General features: G+C 39.6%; 1 protein-coding gene across 5 annotated transcripts in view; it reads left to right on the forward strand.

Annotated features, from left to right (window-relative positions):
* The first annotated feature begins 150 nt into the window (after positions 1–150).
* The window catches only part of GIT2 (GIT ArfGAP 2), a 38,202-nt gene continuing 18,322 nt past the window's right edge, over positions 151–20,030 (forward strand). For 4 of the 5 annotated variants that reach the window (XM_006272809.4, XM_006272811.4, XM_059713339.1 and 1 more), the window contains exons 1-14: positions 151–263; positions 5,782–5,915; positions 7,456–7,568; positions 8,936–9,041; positions 9,485–9,571; positions 9,720–9,850; positions 10,632–10,726; positions 11,298–11,343; positions 12,923–12,974; positions 13,991–14,063; positions 14,355–14,452; positions 15,303–15,414; positions 16,195–16,337; positions 17,342–17,491. In XM_006272809.4, coding sequence (XP_006272871.1) covers positions 212–263; positions 5,782–5,915; positions 7,456–7,568; positions 8,936–9,041; positions 9,485–9,571; positions 9,720–9,850; positions 10,632–10,726; positions 11,298–11,343; positions 12,923–12,974; positions 13,991–14,063; positions 14,355–14,452; positions 15,303–15,414; positions 16,195–16,337; positions 17,342–17,491 — 1,392 coding nt within the window. In that variant the 5' untranslated portion in view covers positions 151–211. The remainder of the gene's footprint in view (positions 264–5,781; positions 5,916–7,455; positions 7,569–8,935; positions 9,042–9,484; positions 9,572–9,719; positions 9,851–10,631; positions 10,727–11,297; positions 11,344–12,922; positions 12,975–13,990; positions 14,064–14,354; positions 14,453–15,302; positions 15,415–16,194; positions 16,338–17,341; positions 17,492–20,030) is intronic. The other variant, XM_006272810.4, reaches the window with a different exon arrangement.

Genomic DNA, 20,030 nt, shown 5'->3' on the forward strand with positions numbered 1-20,030 from the left:
CTCCTGAGTCGCCTCACTCCCTTCCCTCCACTTGTCACGTGACGAGCACCTCCCTGCCCTACGCGCGCGCGCACCGGCCCCAGCGGCTTGCTGAATGGCGGCGCTGGTGTGCGCCTGCGCAGTGCGGCCTGTTGCTGGCCGGGCCCCGTGAGGGCGGCAGGAAGCGGCCCCAGCCCCCCCTACCCCGCGCCCGCCACCCGCCCGCGCCGGCATGTCGAAGCGGCTGAGGAGCAGCGAGGTGTGCGCCGACTGCAGCGCTCAGGGTAGGCGCGGGGGGTGGTGCAAGTGCCGGGAGGTGGGTTTCCCTCAGCTCCCCTCAGGCAAGCGCGGCCTGCAGCGGGGGGGCCCGCGCCCGCACACCTGGGGGACGCTTCACCTGCCTTCTCACCGAAACAAACACAACCACGCCTTCATCTTAACGGCCCAAGCACGGTGCTCCCGGGCTTGCCCTGCACCCGCGCTCGTGGCGGGGGGACGGGGGCGCTTGCCCAGACTCGGGGTCCAGGAGCCACTGCCCCGCGACAGCTCGCAGCCCGGGCGCGGCGGCAGGGCCCGGCCGAGGTGTGCGCGCCGTGAGAAAATGCAAGTACAAGAGCACGGACCGTGTGCAGGCGACACCACGCACGCTTGATACAGCGCTGAGTGCGAATATGGAAGTAAAACGCTCATTAAAGGAGTGTTCCCAGTGTGGAGGCTATACACGCACGTTTTGTGTCGTGTTTAGCGAGAGCGTGCAGGGCAAACGGCAATTAAAACAGCATCGGGGTGGAGGCTGTACCGCGCGCACTTTATATAGCGTCTGAGAGACTCTAGAAGTCAAACGGCAATTAAAAGAGCGTCCAATTGACAGCAGAGAGTGAGCGCGCCCTATACAAATCGCTAAGAAACGCAGCCGCGTGAGGCGTAAACACCCAAAACGGGCACGTGCAACGCACGCAGCGGCCTAGGGGCGCTTGAGCAACACCACGGTAAGCGGGATGAGATCAAAGCGCTGGAGAGGAGAATCGTCCTCAGCCCGCGTACGAGCTGCCCCGCAACTTGTGGATTAAATGAAACGGGATTTGCTCCGGAGCCGCGCCTTATAAGTTTGGCTTGGGTCGCAAGAATATACGAAAGGGTTGCATGCAAACTTTTAAAATGGATTCTCCTTTAAAGGGGAAAAATGTGGGAAGCTTTGGCTTTTCCCTCGCAGGCTGCGGAGGGCTGCTTGTGGACCCACGTGCCCCACACACCCACTCCCTGCCCCAGAGGTACTGGGTCAGAATTGACCGTCGACGTTGACAAATGGGTCCTGGTACAAAAAAGGTTAAGAACCACTGGTTTAAAGGATAGTCCAATATGTGAATCTGCTGACCCACTCCTCCCGTGTGTAGCGCGCCCGCACACCAGGATGAGGACCTGGGAAGCGTCAGTGATAAAGCAGTTGTGTGGCTCGGCCACATTAATGATGTGTAAAGGGGGAAATGAAGGATAGGAGAGAAGAAGAGGCCTGGGAATTGGTGACTCCCAGTTCAGTGATGCCAGGAAAGGAAACGCAGTCCCAGGTCAAAACAGACAGCAACGCTGAAGAGTTCCTGTGGACTTTGGTGGGTTTACACATCTATCCGTATACAGATAAGTGCTGCTTGTGCTGACCTGTGCAGATAAGTGATGTTAAGTGCTTGTTGCAATACAAGCGCTAGGATGAATGTTAAGACTGGCATCATGTTATACGCTTAAAGGAGTTTTGCACTTATCTAATATGGATATAAGTGGAATTTACCAAACCGTTTAAACAATCATGGCACAATTAATTCTGTGACTCCTCTTATAAGGATGCTGTCCAGATAAGTCCCCCTTTTCAGTGCATTCCCATACCTGTGTTTAAAATGTTTATAGTATTAACATGGAAGAATTTTAGAATTGTAATCTTACTTTTTGTTTTTTGTGCTTCCTTTTTGCACTTTCCTGTGTGTCAGTACTGGCTCAAGAGAGTTTCACTTCTAGACAACTCAGTTAAATACATGACTGGCATGATAAGCCATCTGTGAGTTGTCAAACTGTAAGAAAAAAGGCCAGAATCCTGTGGGCTTTGTTGGAGGTGAATTTCAGCATTCATAGGATGGAGGTTCAGCGTGGTCAGGAGCTTGTTGGCAGTGTTCTGTCATGGTGTCTCTCCTACACTAGTTAGAAAAGAAATAATGTAGGGCAGTGTTTTAATAAGCTGATCCCTTAGTCAGGTTTATTGACAAGGTTTCCAGAGTCTAATACATAGTCCTAATTTCTGCTTCAAAATATCAGAAAATGTGAGTTCCAGCAATATTCCCTGTAGCTCCAATTGAGGGGTCCACTAATTTTAAGAGTGCTAAGTATTGTTCACTGTCCCTTTAAAACAAGTGTGGGCTGTATCTCATTTTGTGTGTTAGTGACCTATAGACTTGAAGGCTGAGCAAGCACAGAGGAGAGTTGTGTTCCAGCAAGTGAGATGGCCTAAAATAACATCCAGCGCAGAAGTATTGGTATTTAGCATAGCAAGAGATTATTCGTAGAGTTACCCCTCTGATAGTGAGCTTAGAAATGACAATGAGATTTGTTGAATTTCCTTTTAAACATGAATCTAATTTCTATAAAATCCGAATATTCCACCAGCAATTCCATCCTTTATTGGAATGAGACGTTTGCTTTGCAAACTGGATAAACACTGAATTTGCATCCAGGAACAAAGAATTTATTGACAGCTGTTGCCCTTTAACACAACTTGCAGTTTACAATTATTGAATTTATGCTTGGATTTCTGGATTTCATTAGTCGCAGGTTGATGACATCTGCTTAATTTTAGCGCTGTGGTGTTTTACATAGTTGAGTACTTTTTATTTAAGGGGCATCAGCAAGATAAAATTAACATATTCAGTGACATTAATAGCAAAAGGAATTGTTAAAACTGAAGAGTCTCAATTTTTAAATGAGTTGATTCTGTTGTGGTGTATGTTACATTTCATTGAGGTTTGAATAGGGACATTAGATTAGTCAGTTTCTTCTTGGTTTTGCTGGAGAGGATTCCTGCACTAGACTAGTGATGCTGACTTCAAGTCACCTTAGCTGAGCTGGCTTTTGGAATATTTAGAAATACTTCTAGGCCTCAGTCCTGCAAGTAATTATGTACATGTGTAGCTGTACTTTGGGCAGTCCTGTTAACTTTAATAAAACAACTCAAATGGGTAAAGCTATGCACATAAGTCAGAAGACTGGTCCAAATGACTAACTGGGGAAACTCTGAAAACTTTATTTAAAAACGATTTTTAGAATGCCAGAAGGCACGCTCTCTTTTTAAACTTCAGATATATTTGTCATTCTTTCATTTATATCTACTCATAATAATCTTTTCTACCCCAGCTTATAAATCATCTTTCTCAGGTTTATGCAGTTCATGCTCTGTGTTTTGTGTTGTGCTGTGCTTCTTTCAAGATCAATGGTGTGACAGATGTAACACCAAAATAAATTACAAGATTATATTATACAGGTAAACACTGAATACTCAAAAGTTTTGTAAAAACAAATGGATGCCCACCTTCTTCCCCTGGGTTAATCTCCATTTTCCTTAGGTGATAAAGACTCTGGAAAATAGGATTTACTGTATTCAGTTTCTTAGCATCATAAATGAAGATTCCAGAGTTGATATATCCACAACTCTACCCTTCTTCTTACCCAGTAATTAATGTCACAACCATATGTCCCATGTTATCAGTCCTATCCTAATTCTATTGTAAAGCTGCTTTTACGCTGCTTAAATGTATTGAACATAGAGGGACTTATCACTACCACAGTATTGCTTGAATTTCTGTACAGCAGTTTGTTTTTTCCCTGGCCCATTTTTCCTTTGTTTAGTTTTGACAAATAATTGTTCACTCATGCCTTATAAACCCCTCAAAATAATATCTTACATTTGTACGGCAAAAAGCAAATGTTTTTGGTGATATCTTTTATTGAACCAGCTGTATACAAGTTTGTACAGTTAATCTAATTAAAGCTATCACCCAAAAAACCTTGCTTCTTGCATATCTCTTGGCTAATCGTGGCCACAAAACACTCCATCCCTACTTGTTCGTTTTGACATGAGGCGATGCTGTGTCCTTTATCAGCACACTTTGCATTCTGTATAATCGTACGATTCACTTTTCAAAGTCTGTTGATAACAACTAGCAAGTTTGTCTTGATCATGTCTTACTTCCTGTTTTGAATTCTTCTCTAGTGCTACTGAAAGCATAGCAGAACTTGTCTTGCCCTCTCTTCCCCCACTGTATCTTCCTTAATATCTTGCCATCAATTTAAACTTGTCTATATCCAGTGTTTAATCAAAAGAATTTTAAAGTTGTTCAAGGCTGTTTGTAAATTAAATGAGGGGAAAAAACCCCAAACAGGTTTGTTAAATGAGAGCAAGACATGGTGTAGACACTTAAATCAATTTAAACCTCACTTATCTGTTTAGTGTAAGTTGACATCTCCACCTCTTATCTGTGGCCTGCCTGGGACTTGCTGTCCCCCAAGCTTAAGATAACTTGTATAAACTGTGTTTAAATTGAATTTAAAAGGCAGCGCTTCTTTTTTGTGTGTGATTTTTAACTATATCTGTTTGAAGTAACACCTTTAGTTAATCCAGTAACTCCTAAGGCAAATTAAATTCTTAACCATTTCTTTTCTCAGCACATGCTATCAATTCCCCTTTTACTAGTGATTCAGGCCTTTTACCTGTAGTGTTTCTCCCACTCCTCCATCTTCCTGGTCCTGGCACATCCAGGTTTGTGAAAATCCTGATGCTTCCTTCCAAAAACTTCCAGACCTAACACTTCAGTCCTCTCAAGCTCTTATTTGGGCCCATAAGTAGGTCCATGTATTAGTGATTGTGTCCATTTCCTGTCTGACCTTTCCAACACTCATCAGTTGCAAAGAACGTCGCCTTGGCTCATTTGTGCTACCATGACAGTCCCCTGTTTGAATCCTTCCACTTTCGTTCTGGTTCCACTGCATCAGGTTCAGTTTTTAAATCACTCCTTTCCTCTGCCACTGATGCAAAGCTTTGATGAATACTTGACAACTTCTACCAAAAATGTCTGCCTGCTTTCATTAACGCTACTTTTCATTCATAGATAGCATTTTCTAAATTACCAGTTTTCAGTAGGATTTTTTTTTCCAAATCTCTACTAAAATCTACTTGTGCCATGAATTGTGAGGGTTATTTGCTCAACCAGGGGTGACCAAGTGGCCAGTATTGAGTGATAGCTGAATATGTTCAATTATAAGAGTGAACAATTTGCAAATGGTTTGCAGCAGTAGCTGTCTAGTAGGAATAATAAGGCAAGAAATCTGGTTGGTTTTAAGGAACTTGTTAAGTGTATTAAGGGAATTATGTGATATAGTTTCCTGTGATAGCAGGGTAGGAATTTGCTCTTTACTGGCATTTCTTTGGAACTCATCACAGCAGTATCTGGGAACTGCTTAGTTTTAGCCTTACAATGGATCTGATATGAGGAAGACAGGGGGTCCTATTTACAAATGAGCAACTGAGGCCACAGAGTGGTTTTCTTCAAGGTCTTAAGTGTGTGGCAGGCTGAAATAAAACCCAGATCTCCTGAAACCCAATATAGCGCTTTACATACAAGACCCATTCTTCCTCCAACATCTTGAGGTCTGCGAAGGTTGTGATTTGCCCAAGTTCATATAGCAAATAAATTAGAAAACCAGGAGTAGCATTTTACCATTGAACTTGTTTGTCTCCGTGTTATAACATGTGTAACTCTTTTCCAGACCCTTGTTGGGCATCAATAAACCGGGGGATTTTAATTTGTGATGAGTGCTGTAGCGTGCATCGGAGCCTGGGGCGTCATATCTCACAAGTGAGGCATCTCAAACACACACCATGGCCTCCAACGTTGCTGCAGGTAAAGGATGAGACTTGCTATTTTAGAGAATTCTGTAATAACTAAACTTTCTTGGGAGGATGGTTGCTCCCTTAAGCTTTTTTTTAAAAGATGCTTGGTTTCTGTTACCTTTCCTGTAGTGCAGGGGTGTCAGACAAGGCCTGTGGGTTGATTCCGGTCTGCAGAACTGTTGCATCCAGCCCACTGGTAGTCCAGCAGGCTACAGAATTGCATGCCTTCAGCTCTGCACAGTTGTGAACCCCTGGCAATGTTGCCAGCCTCAGGCATTCGAGCAGCAGTGCTGAACTAGCACATTGCAAGTGCCTGAGGTGTGCAGTAGCGTGGAGTTGAGAGTACGCAGCAGCACAGAGCTTCGGCTGGGCATCTGCATGGAGCCAGGGATGTGCACTGGTATGGAGCTGCCTTTGGCCAGATTTTGTGTCTCCTCAAGCCCCTGGCTCAGCACTGCCCAAATGCAGCTGCCTGCAGTCCCATGGTCCTGGATCCACACTGCCACAGACCAGACCCATGCTGCTACCTGAACGCAGCCTCCTGATTTGGCCCTGGAAGGAGCTGTGTAGTTGATTTGGTTCCAGGCCCAGAGTGAGTTTAACACCCCATGTAGTGCATTACTAAAGTAAATGTTACCTGTGAAATTCTTGACTTGCATCTAGGATAAATGGAAAGTCTGAAGCACAGTTAAAATTCTCTTGGTTTAGCGAGTAGCTTTCAAGCCATTTTAGATTACTGCAGGTGTTTCAGTGCAAGTTATCAACATGCAGCAACCCTTCCTCTTCCCCAAAGCTACTGTTGGCAAGAGCATAAATCTTCACTGCTGTGGGGGGAGGATCTAATTCTAGGCTTTCTGTTTTCATTTCTGCTTTCTCACTGCTTCTGTCTTATATATCCTAAAAGATCCTTTACCAGCACTTTAACAGATGCAGCTTTGTTCTTTTAGTTTAAACTTACCTTGACCCTAACCCCACCCATACACTATTAATCCAGACAGTTTGGCTGTGGTCTGTAGCCTGATTAGCAGGTGGTTAAATATATGGAATTTACCACTTTTCTACAGCATGCATATTGTAGCGGTTTGGAGTCTGCAGATCAGGAATTCTGTGGTCTATTTTTTAAATTAAAAATGTTGTTTCTGCCAGAATAAAACGTTTTGGAAAAATGTGTTGATTTCAGCAATTTTGTCTGGAGAAAATCTAAGTTCATGTGCACAGCCTGTTATCTCTGGCCTTTGAAGGAAGGGCTTCTTACTTGTGAATGCAAAGGAGCCACTCCTGACATTCCCTTTAGTCATAGACGTTAGCACAGAACTGGACAAATCTGTTACTCTTCTGGTCTGTTCACGTGATCCTGTTCATCTTTTTTTCCCTAAAGAATGCCAAGAGTTTTTCAATTAATAGGTTTAAAAATAAGATATTGCTGATAGCATGCCTGCACTGGAAGTGTACTGGCAAAGTACTGGGAAATTTGTGTGGTCTTGGTTATCCTGTCTGTGCAAGTAGCAGTAAAAATACTTAATGCTTGTTGTACATGTTTTGAATTTCAGATGGTTGAAACACTGTATAATAATGGTGCTAACTCCATATGGGAACATTCTTTGCTAGACCCAGCATCTGTTATGAGTGGAAGGCGCAAAGCTAACCCACAGGATAAAGTCCAGTAAGTTGAATATTTTTATAAAATTCTCTTTATAGTTGCAGGAGACGTTTTGGAAAAATGCAGTTATTTTTGACCAGCTGTGACAAAGGTGGCAAAAGGGCAAGTGAAGCTGATCTTGTTTCAGTTTTTAAATATGGTTGAAAGTGTTGTTATATGAACAGGTCTGAAGAAGTTCCGTCTTCTCTTAGTCATTGATCTTTAAACCTTGATGATCAAATAATCAACTTTGCTGTGAGCAATGTGGTTTAAACATATTTAATTCTAAAGCATCTTTCAAAGCTTTTGCAACCTAAACCTTGAAGTGAATGTTCACATATGAGTGAAGAATCTTTTCATTCTTAGGCATGCCTTAACAGTATCCATCTGTCATAAGTTGAGTAGTGCCTTTAAAAAAAACAAACCATATTTCATGCCACAACCATCTTCTGCTCTCCTTTTATCAATCAGTATTTACAGAATGTCAGCTATGTAATTTAAAAAGTAGGGGTTTTTTTAAATATAATTTTGTATATTAGTTTAACAGTTTCATCTGAATGGTATTAAGCACTTACAGCTCAGAATGAAATCAGATGTTCAGGGTGTTCCAAACCTTTTGGGACAGGTGCTAAGTTTAAAAGTATAACTGAAAATAATGTTACTTTATTTTTTAGAACTGATCTCCAGATTTTAGAACTGAGAGGTCATCTGCTCGCGTCTGCTTTTTATTCATAAACTAGAAAAGGAAAAATATGATTTCCTCCTTTTTTTTAGCTCCCAGATGATTTTCTAAACTTTGAATGGAACAGGAACTGCTTGAAAAACTAAACTGAAGAAAAAGTTTCTGCATCCGCATAAGAAACTATTGTTGTCAAAGCTGGTTTAATACTTCAGCAAACTTGTTCCCAGTGTTTTAGCCAGGAACTTCCACTACTGTGGTGGTTTGAGCATTAGAGCTTCAGCAGTTTTAAAATAGGTTGCCATAATTATTAAATTTAATTTTAAATGTACTTATTTTAAACATTCATTTTTAAGGGAAAAGTGCTTTTAAATAGAGAGCTGCTTTTTTTAATTGCTAATTTTATCACTTTGGCTTTGAAGAAAAAAATATTTTTCTTATTTTGGGGGGTTTTTATTGAGGGAGTTTAATGAGTCACTTTCCAATCAGCTATAATTATTGTGAAAGTTACTCCCAGTACCCTTCAATAAAGTGATAAATTTGAATTGAATTCTGTATTGCGTGAAAATATTTTCTAATACCTTTTTTCAGTTCCTTGTTACATGTAAGAGGGGAAAAAGGATATTTTTTTTCTTACCCCTGACAAATAAATGTCTGTGTAATTCTACAGTGGATATATTTTGCAAGTCCTTTGCTTTAATTTCTTTTACAGTCCCAACAAAGCAGAATTCATTAAAGCTAAATATCAAATGCTAGCATTTGTTCATCGCTTGCCATGCCGAGATGATGACAGCGTTACTGCCAAAGACCTTAGTAAGGTAAGTGGGTTTTCCTTATAGTTTGTGGACAGGAACCAAATTGCATCATATGCTTTGTGTTGTGTTGCAAAGTACTGTAAGACTGAAATCTGAATAATATTAAGTTATTTTGTTTGTGACCATCTGAGAGATAATTGGTGCCCCACTGTAGAGCACTCTGCACCTAAAAAAAGTCACTTTTCAGCAATTTTTTGTTATGGTAATGAGAGTTATGAAGAGGTATTAAAAATACAGACATAGTAGGATAACTGAATCACATTATTAGACACTGTTGGAAAGTAAAGCACTTGCAAATAGTGGTGATGGATGGATGTGTGTGTCTGGGTATTTATATGCCTAATAAGGGGTCAGTGGGGTTTTTTTGTTTGTTTTGTTTTGGTTTTTTTATCTCTACTTTCTCCTGTATATAGACTTTTAATGAACATCCTTCTTCTGTTTTTCAGCAACTCCATTCCAGTGTGAGGACAGGGAATCTGGAGACATGTTTGAGATTACTCTCTTTAGGAGCCCAAGCCAACTTTTTTCACCCCGTATGAAAACTTTTTCATTACCTTGATATTAGACCAGTCCTTAGTCTGTCAATGTTTATATTTGGTTCAGCTGGTACACATTTATTTCACTCTTCTACTCACAACTGCTTATTAAATATAACCATGTGCTTTTGTTAATGGCTTTTAGGAAAAAGGAAACACCCCACTTCATGTTGCTGCCAAAGCAGGACAGATTTTACAGGCAGAGTTGTTAGCAGTCTACGGTGCTGACCCTGGCACACAAGACTCCAATGGAAAAACTCCGGTAGACTATGCAAGGTATGCAAAGCTTTGACTTCTGTCATTATATACTTTCATGTATTAACTGTTTATAAAATCATAAATAAGCTCCAATGCCAGGGTCTTTGGGTACCCTGACCTAGGATTTCATCAGATGAGTGTCCTTCCCAACTTAGAGCAAATATACACAAACACAGTTTTCTCTAGACACTGATGTTCAGGAAGGCTCCACCTTAAAATGCAGCAGTATGGCCAACATCTAAATAGAGTATTTAGGACTTTACATGTGTTGTGAGTATAAAATTGCAACCAAAGTAAGTCTGTATGCTGTACAATTACAAAATTTAGGAGTATAGTCTCTATGCTTGAACTTCTAGAACCTAGTCTATAAGCATGGGGACTGTACAAATCACATGGGGAATCAAGCACCCTACAGCAGAGCTGTTGCCACTGCTATAGTTCAGATTTTGATACAGGATGAATTCAGTATACCAGCTCAAAAACTGCAAAGAAAACTCTGAGGGGGTTTTGGGGCTTGTTTGTTTGTGTTTTTAAGATAAATTATGAATCTGCTATTTTCATAAACGATAAGCAAGACTATTCCAAAGTTGTCCTCATATTTTCTTGATGTGTTCAGAAAAAGTTCACCATAACCATTGCCTTTTAGTTTTTATTTTTCAAAATTTACCCGGCATCTTTTATGTAAGGTCTCAAATTGAAAATTAATCAGGGGTGTGTTGATTTAATATCTTCCTGACCAGTTTTCAAACCATTACATTTTGCAGCTAGGAATTGCTCTTTTCTGGTTTTTGCTTAATAGGCAAGGTGGGCATCATGATCTGGCAGAGCGCCTTGTAGAAATACAGTATGAACTTACTGACAGACTTGCATTCTATCTTTGTGGAAGAAAACCGGGTAAGTTAAATTACACTGAAACCAGTGCTTTTCAAATGTAGTTAACTATACAAACTGAACGCGTATAACACTTACAGATGCCATTAACATTACTCTTATCAGTATTTTTAGTGATCTAAAATCTTTTGCTCAACATGCATCTATAGCAGTAAAAGAATAGGGCTGAGAAGAATATGGGAAAACATGCCTTGCTATAAATAAAAAGTGTGGCCTCATGGAAAGTAGTCAGCAGTTCTAGTTGTCCATCTCCAAATGGATATTGCAGATCAGGGTGACAAGTTGTTAGGAGTGGGTTACTGATAAGTGTAACAGAACTATACATTGTTTCCAGTAGTGCTAACGTTGTGTAAGGAATGTCCTGTTTCAGGATAAACTGATCTCTATTTATTGGGAATTAGGAGATTTAAGGACGTAGTGTCCCACATCTGCCTAAAGCAAGGCTTCTCTTTGCCACTGTTTGTTGCAGAACTAAGGTTTTGACTTTAAGTGTCTAACAACACTGAAAACTAGGTCTGTAGCCATGTGTCGTACACTTCCTAAGGCTAACATTTAGCCTTCCTTCCAATTTCAGATCACAAAAATGGACAACATTTTATTATACCTCAAATGGCAGACAGGTAAGACAGTCGTTAAGTACCACATGTTAAAATAAACATCAAAATAACTGATACTTTACTTTAGAATTTCCTATTGAAATGACTTTTTTCAATTTATTCTCTATATGGCATTTTATTCTCTATGTGGCATTTTTTCCTTTTTGACACGCTTGCTCATCTTGCAAGCTTTTCTGCAGTTGAACATTAAAATGTCATGCGGGAGACTAGAGAACTTAATTTTGACAGATTTTGGTTTCTTTTACACTTTTAATTTAGATAAGTGAAGGAATATACAGAGAAATTGCTAATAAGCAAATTTACGGATAATCAGTAATCACTCTAAATTTCTTGATATGCAAATATGACTAACATCTTCAGGAAAATATTGCACTTTTGCTCAATTGTTTGCACTCCTAATTGTCCTGGTATTAGCACTTAGAACTTATGAACTGTAAAGTCATATTTATTTAAAATAAATATTTAATTGTTAACAAAATCATAAGTCCATGTATTTTTTCCTTCGTTGCTGTACAATTGGAAACAAGACGACTGTAAGTAAACTGTTGTAGGTTTCAGTTATTTTGTTAAATTCATTCTGTTTGCAATGACGCTAAGAAAACAAGTCAAAATCAGCTGGTATTCAGTTAAAGATACAGTTGATGTATGCAGCTAGTAAAATACTTTCTGACACTTTAAAATTTTTCAGTGGTTATGTGTAGCTCCTATCTAAGATTTCTATAGTACTCAGAGCATTTTAGGAAAGCAAAATAGGTATCATTTTGCCTCATTTCATATCGAGGAACAGAGAGGTGATATGATTTGTTCAGCACATTGGGTCATACAGCATGCAGTAGAATTGTGATGTTTCAGCTCTGCTAGGGTTAGGCCCTTATTCCCCTTTGCCCTTGTCTAAGATGATTGCTTATAGAAACTTCCCCTGTGATCTAATGCGTTCAGATTGAAGCCTAAATTGAGTCTTTGTCTTAGAAGAGCTCCTGCTGCAAGAACATTGCATCTATATTGAATGGGGGAGGAATTGCCCCTAGTGATACGTGTTCACAGTTTGTCAACTTGCTGGGCCTTTGGTTTCCACTTTTTAGTTCTGCTTCTGTTCTAACCACAAAAACTTGCAATTTGTGTCTCAACCTTGACTCAGGAAACTAATAGAGGAGATTGCTCCATGACTAGTCAATGACATGCTGTGGGTAACTTTGAGGTGTGAGGCCTTATTTCATCAACCTTTTGGCCAACCTGATGCTACCTGACTCCGTGACTAATCAAGTGAAATCATTCTTGTGTGTTGATTGCAGCTGTTATTTGGGGGCAGTTCTTATATCCCTCCAGAAACCATTTTGTTGTCCTGTAATCCGTTCTGCCTTCTGAGATGTACAAAATATTCACTTGGATTCCTAGTGACCTCTTTGATTTTGTTTATTCTGGAATTTAAAATTTTTTTCATCTATGGCAGTTTAATCTTTGTTAGAATCTCAGAAGTATCAAAATGAGATTTTCCTGGAGAAAATTTAGCAAACTATCAAATTGGTAAGAACAGCATGAACAGCAGTGATGTAGATGTAGTGATCGCTTTCTGTTTTCATAGCAGTCTAGATTTATCTGAATTGGCAAAAGCAGCTAAGAAGAAGCTTCAGTCTGTAAGTAAAGCTCCTGCTTAATCTGTGCTGTACTGCATGTGGTCAGCAGCCTATACTTCATCTCTAAAGTTGTTGTAGACTTTATAACAGACAAGCTGCCATTAGTTCCTGCCTGTACAGAAACCATTTCTGTGGTAACTAATGCACTTGAAAGAAGCAATGGAAGACCCAAAAGGGCAGGGCACAGCCCACAAGCCTAATATTAGGTGGCTGAGAGAAGATAATGGGGTTTTTTTGCCCTTGTTTGTTTTTAGATACAGTTGTATTGTTTCAAAGTCATGATCTTCATTATTTCATGACATTGTGTTCCATACAAACTCAAACCCAGGAAAGGTATTAATCTTTTTTCAATTAAGTGTGATTTGTCCTACAGAAGGGTGGAAGAGTGTAATTAAAAATATTACAGTTTTAGTTAGCAGTATACATTTCTGCCTTATGCTAAGCCCCAAAGTACCTTCTATCAGTAAATGAAATGCCTGAATAACATAGCATTTTGATCTGTGCCACAACTGATTTCTCATTAGTTCAGTCCTTCATAACACAAGTATCTCAAACCAATTGCTTTAGGAATTAATTCTAGAATAAGTCACTACTTAAATCTCATTTACGTTCACATCCCAAAAAGGTATCTGGGTCTCTATCTTGGTCTTTGGATTTGGGTTCTAAATCTTAACCTTCCCCCAATGAGTGCTGAGAAAATCAGAATTTTTATAAGGTCCAAAAAAAAAAGAATTACTCGTTCTCCTTTTACATACACTGGTTGGTGTTGGAACAACCCTGATCCTTCTAGAGCTGGCTTTTAGGATACTAGGTATGCCTGGCTTCACAGACTTTTTAATAGCCAAAGAATGTATTGCCTCCTGGATTGCAAAGTAACATCTCCTTTAAGCAAAGGAGTGCACCTCTGCTTTCTGTAAAAGAAGAACGTTTTCTTTTTTGTTTGTTTGGGGTTTTTTAATTTTTTTGCTGTATTGCTCTTAAGTCATAATCACCTCCTTCTTTTGGGTTTTTTTTAGCTAAGTAACCATCTATTTGAAGAACTTGCCATGGATGTGTATGATGAAGTTGACAGGAGGGAAACAGATGCAGGTGAACGACACTTTCTAGACTATCTGCAATAGTGTACATTTTGAAATGTCATGTTAGAGGGAAGAATTTTACTCTTAGTAGTTCTTGATTGTTGTAAATTCTTGGCTTGTGTTACATGTAATGCCTTAAACTCTGTACTAGATTTTAAAATATCTTCTTCTCTCACCAAATATTTTCTTTGAGTTTGATTGCCTTTTGTTGTTGAGCCTGTGATCCTTTGACCCTTTTGACAATGTTACATGGAGTGAGGAGGGTATTCTAAAACTGGGCCTGTCTGGTTTTTCTCTAAAGTTTGGCTTGCTACTCAGAACCACAGCACATTGGTGACTGAGAAAACAGTTGTCCCTTTTCTTCCTGTAAATCCCGAATATTCCTCAACAAGGAATCAGGTACGTAACTTTGTTAGCCTGTTTTCTAGAAGCATTTTGTTAACATAGTCCAGGTGTTCAAATTAGTGTCTTTTGCAAAGCAGAGGTACCTGAGTAATTGGCTAGCTAAAAAAAGAAAACAATAAAATCAATTAAATCGAGCTGTGGGGAATGGAGGTATTTGTGATGCAATATAAACTCACAAATCTGGTGTGCTCAGGACTGAGCACCTGCCAGAAATTTGAAAATGCCAGATTTTTTTAAACCAGCGCAGCAGCCAGTTGCGGGGGGAGGACAGGACAGCAGCGGCCGGTTCTGGGACAACAGCTGCATGTGGAGCGGTGGTGTGGGGTGGTGAATGGCAGCAACAACCGCCGCGTACAAGCTTCCCCCTCCGTGTCTGGGAGGGCTTGGGGGAGCGGTGACTAGTCCCAGAGCAACGGGGTCAAGTGCTGGATTTTTGATAATTCCGGATTTTTGGTATCCGAATTTATGAGTTTATACTGTAGTAGTATTCTGAAGTGCACAGTGCGTGCATGTGACTTAAAAAAAAAAGTACAGTACATTTCACACAAGTGTAATTAAGCTGCTGATGTCACTGTTTAACTAATGTACACCAGTATTGGTCTTATCTGGGTATTTTTGCCTACATCTTAATTAGAGCAAACATTTACAGGAAACCCAGAGAGCAAAAATGATGCTGTTTTAAGGCGGCTTATTGCTGTATTTGTTTGAGTACACGGGCATTATGAACATACTTGTCTTTGTTGTTGACTGGGAATAATGTTGTTGTTGTGGTTGTTATGACTACTTAAATAATGTCCACCTATGACATTATGTAAACAACATTTTGCATCATTCTGTAATTTAGGGAAGACAGAAACTGGCCCGGTTTAATGCCCATGAATTTGCTACGCTAGTTATAGATATTTTAAGTGATGCTAAACGAAGACAACAAGGAAATTCTGTCACGGGTTCTAAAGGTAAGTATTGTTTTGACAGTCTAATTTTTATATGCAAATCAGTATTTCAGCAGTTCCACTGTACTTAGGATGCAGTGCTCTAGGACTTGCTGCTAATTTGTTGGCAAATGCATTCTGTGCTATTTGAGCATATCTTAAATTTCAGCCACTTAAATCAGAAATCATCCAAGAAGCTCAGATATGTAGTTCTAGTTTTAGAGAACTGCAACAACAATTAAATACAGCACTTTCCTCTCTAAAGGGATACTAAAGAATCATGTTTCACTATGCAGCTTCCCTGTATTAACGGAATGGTGCTACACATGTAACAGCAATTGCATTTTGTTTTGTACCTTTTTTCGACAGCGTTCACCCTGTCAGTTGTATTAAACTGGTAATACTTTATTGTAATTAGTTGGTCGAGTTTGCCTACACATTTAAAGGAAGAGAAGACTAAAATTAAGGTCTTCTGAGTTAATCTTTTACATGTTTGTGCTGAGTTAATCTTTTACGTGTTTGTGCCTGAAAGCTTGCAAAGAACTATTTTTCCAACTATGTAGTGGGTCTAATAAAAGATATCACATCTACCCATAGAACTTTGTCAATATTTTACACAGAGTGATAAATCAGCCATACTAGATGGCGCTAAATTAATATTTTTCCTTCTTTGTTAAGACTACTCAAATGGCTTTCTAATATTGTTTCTTTCCATCTGGTTGAAATGCTCTTTTTTTGTTTTTAAACTGAGCCGCCCCCCAACCCCTGCATACAAATCCTAATATATCCTGTTTTGATTTATAGAGAACGTGGAACTGATACTGAAAGCTATCAACAGCCGTCATAATAGTGAGAACCAGGATATTGACCAGCCTGATTATGACAGTGTTGCATCAGATGAAGATACAGATTTGGAAACAAATGCAGCTAAAGCAAGCAGGCAGAAGGTGGGTTCTACTCATGATGTAGACTTCAAAGTCCCATTCTTTCAAATATTTATGTACATACTTAGTTTTTATTCATGTGCGTAGCCCATTAAAGTCAGTGGAACAATTAATCTGAATGAAATTTAGCATGTGTAAGTGTTCATAGGATTAAATCCTTAATGGCCTATTTCAACTTCATTTCAGTTCTGTTTGTCAGTCTGCAAAATCTTTAAGTACTGAAATATTATGACTTAAAATATCTTAAATGTCCAAAATTATAAAAATGAGCAACACAAGTTTTCACTCTTTGAAAGCAAACCTCTAAAGCTCAAATGGAAAAGCGCTACAGCAGTTTTATCAGTCATCTCAAAGTACTTCACGTGTATTCTATTTCACTGCCTCTCTGAGAGGTAACAAGCACAGATGGGGTAATTGGGGGCTGAGTAGTGAACTAGTTCCTGAGATCAATTCATTCAGACGGGAAGCAAGCAGCAGTACCCAGAAATCCTGCTGCCATCTACTCCAATCGTATTCCCTTTATACAAGTTGACATGAATAATAAGCATTTATATTAAATGCTGTGTTCATTGCATGCTTCTTAAAAAAAACTTTATTCAATATCTAGAGCCTAATTTTTCATACATATAGCACGCACACATTCTCAGTGGTTTTCAAACACCCTAAAGTCACATAACCCTTTCATATAACTTCTTCTGCCATAGAACCCATACTTGTATCCACAGAGCCAGGTGACCTGGCCAGGCAATAGTGATGCACTGCCTCCTGACCTGCTCCGCTCTTACTCTCAATCTCTTTGCAAGACCTATTGCAGAACCCCAGGGTTCCAGAGAACACAATTTGAAAACCACCGGTGTATAAAATAATGATACCTGGAACTTTATTAGTTTTCTGTGTTTCATTAGCAATAGATGTTAGAAACCTGTTAAAACTTTTATCATATTGCTTTTTTATAACAGAGTGTTCTTCAGTATTATGGTAGTTTTTTTGTATTTTTTTGTTTCTAGAGCCTGGATTCAGACTTGTCAGATGGGCCAGTCACAGCACAAGAATATATGCAGGTTAAAAATGCCTTGATGGCTTCTGAAGTAAAGATACAACAGCTAATGAAGGTGAACATCAACTTGAGTGATGAACTGAGAATTATGCAGAAAAAGGTAACAGGACAGTAACATTAGCAAATGTAAAATCCTTTTAGCTGAATGGATTTTGTTTTATTTGCACGAGATGTACAAAATTAAGCACTGTATGTCAGAGTCCTAAATCTTTTTAAAAACTAGAACTAGTTTGGAATTGGTGTGATGCAATCAAACATCTCTATATAGAGCAATTTTTATTGCTTTTTGTTTCATAGAAGGTATTATTGGGGAACTGTCTTGTTCAATTGAATTTAAATTTCCTGATTTTCCCCCCCGCCTCCTCCCCAGCCATTTTTTAACAAAATTCTTATTCTGTCTTGCTGCAAAATGGCAATTGTTTGGGGCTTAGGAAACAGCTGACAGCAGATGTATACACAATACACTTTCTACCTTATATTCAGTTAACTACTTCATCCCATTATTAAGGCTAGTAGGACTAGGGGGAAGGTGGAAATGACATTCTATGTTGGAAGGAAAAGAGGAATTGAAGAACAATATGGCATTGATGCTTCATATAGTGTAGAGCCTAACTGCACTGTTGGCTGCATTTTGATTTTGTATCTGAAAGTGGAAATTAAAATAGGTTGTGGAATCAGAGGAGTTCTTTTTAAAAAAGATCTTGCCTCCATGCTAAATTTAAATTGCTGCTCTCAACCTTCAGGGCTAGCATTATCTAGAGTAAAGTAAAAGGTGTGGTATTGGTGAATACAGGAAACCCTTGCTATTCACAGGTTCGGCACTCGCGATTTCACGTATTTTGTGAATGCCAAACCCACATCTTAAATACACTTACGGGAGCTCCGCACTTGCCGCCATTGGACTCCTGCCGTTGCCAGCACAGCCGTGCCCTCTTCCCCTCACTCCCAGAGGTGGACTTGTTTGAGAGAGCTTCCTGCATGTGCCAGGAATATTTGCTTGTTTTCCCCAGTGTCTTGCTGGCAGAGCGAAACTCCAAAGTTCTGCTGCTGCTTGGAGGTCCTAATATGCCCATGGTAGGATTTGTTAAGACTGATTTGGCAGATATAAAACAGACATTGTCAAGTAAACTGGATTAACAACATGTAAAAATTGTGCATGTGTTTGAGAGAGATGCTGGAACCCACAATATATAGAAGCATCTAAGACACCTATTGGACTTCCTTATTAGTTTTGTAGGTGTCTGAAAAGGGATATTGTGTACTGTAGGTAACCATGGCATATTTGGACTTTGGCACATTGATAAGGCCATAGCAAGAGGAGAGAGAATGTTTTGTTCTCACCTACGACAGCACTTCCTCACAACATGTTACAAGATCTGTCAAAATCCAGTTACATCTCCCTCAGTCTCCAGGTCGCTTTGCACTGGCTTTGGCCCCAGTGATGCTTAGGACAGTTGTGGGCCCGCTCTAGTTAGTTATAGTCCTTAATGACTCCTATGTTAGTGAAAGATAGGCCTACCAAAACCTCACCTTTCATGATAACCTCCTTCCCACCTCTTCTTCTGGGAGGAGAGGATGACCAAGAACCCAACTGCATTAACTTTAGATGAATAAGAAGTTCCCCTTTGCTAGGGGAACTGTCTGCTGGCCGTATGCAGCCAAAATTCAACTCATCTGCTTTACTTGAGCAATACAAAGGAACCTAGCCTCATTTGAGAGGCTAGCCTGCATGCCTTGACACAGATCTATATGATTTTTTTTTTCTAAAGGATAGATTAAATTTAAATATACAAGCTAAAAAATTATGTTTCTGTAAACTTGACTTAATAGCGTGTTACGTTTCTAATCATCATTCTCACTTCAAGGCACCTTTTTCAAGGAAGTGCACAGGCAGAGCTGCTATTAATATGTGTTACTTGTGGATGGGTTCTCCCTAAGCAAAAAGAAAACCTTAATCTTGGCAGTAGTGGAAAGTTTGATCAGAATATTACAACAGCTACTAGCTGAAATGATACCACCACCACCACCACACACAAAAGATATAGTAAAATATTGTGCAGAATTAACTTTAATAATTGTGCTAATGTCAATGAATAGTATGGTTCTTTGCTGATCCTGAAACCTTAGCACACAAATCAACATGTCACAGGACAGAAACAGCAGGGGGAAAAACATCACCTTAACTGACTTCCAGCTAGTCAGAATGTCGAGATTTGGGATCCTGGGAAGCACCAGGCAGACTAGAATTTTTCAGCACAGACTGATGTTCTTGAAGGTTCATATGAGGCAACACAAGTTTCAAGGACATGCCTACTACTGTTTCCTGATGAAAGATCATCAGCTGTCTGAAACAAAATGCTCCATCTATTGTTTAAGAAAGTGAACATAATTCAATATTAATGTGTTTTTTATGATGTGTTAATATAGCAAACTGACTGAGTAGTTCTACAATGAATTATTACAAGTGTTGCATTTGCTACTCAAAAATTGTATGCAATAAAAAGCTTTAAAATAACTTCTTGTTTGCTTTCTAGAAAGCGGTAGCTGATATCCTGTTTTCACAAGCTAAACTCCACTGTCCTCCTGCTTTGCAAAGCAAGCACTAGTTCTCCTTGGGCTGCCTCTGGTGTCTGCTGTAA

Source organism: Alligator mississippiensis, chromosome 10 (assembly GCF_030867095.1).
Source record: "Alligator mississippiensis isolate rAllMis1 chromosome 10, rAllMis1, whole genome shotgun sequence".
NCBI lineage: Eukaryota > Metazoa > Chordata > Crocodylia > Alligatoridae > Alligator > Alligator mississippiensis.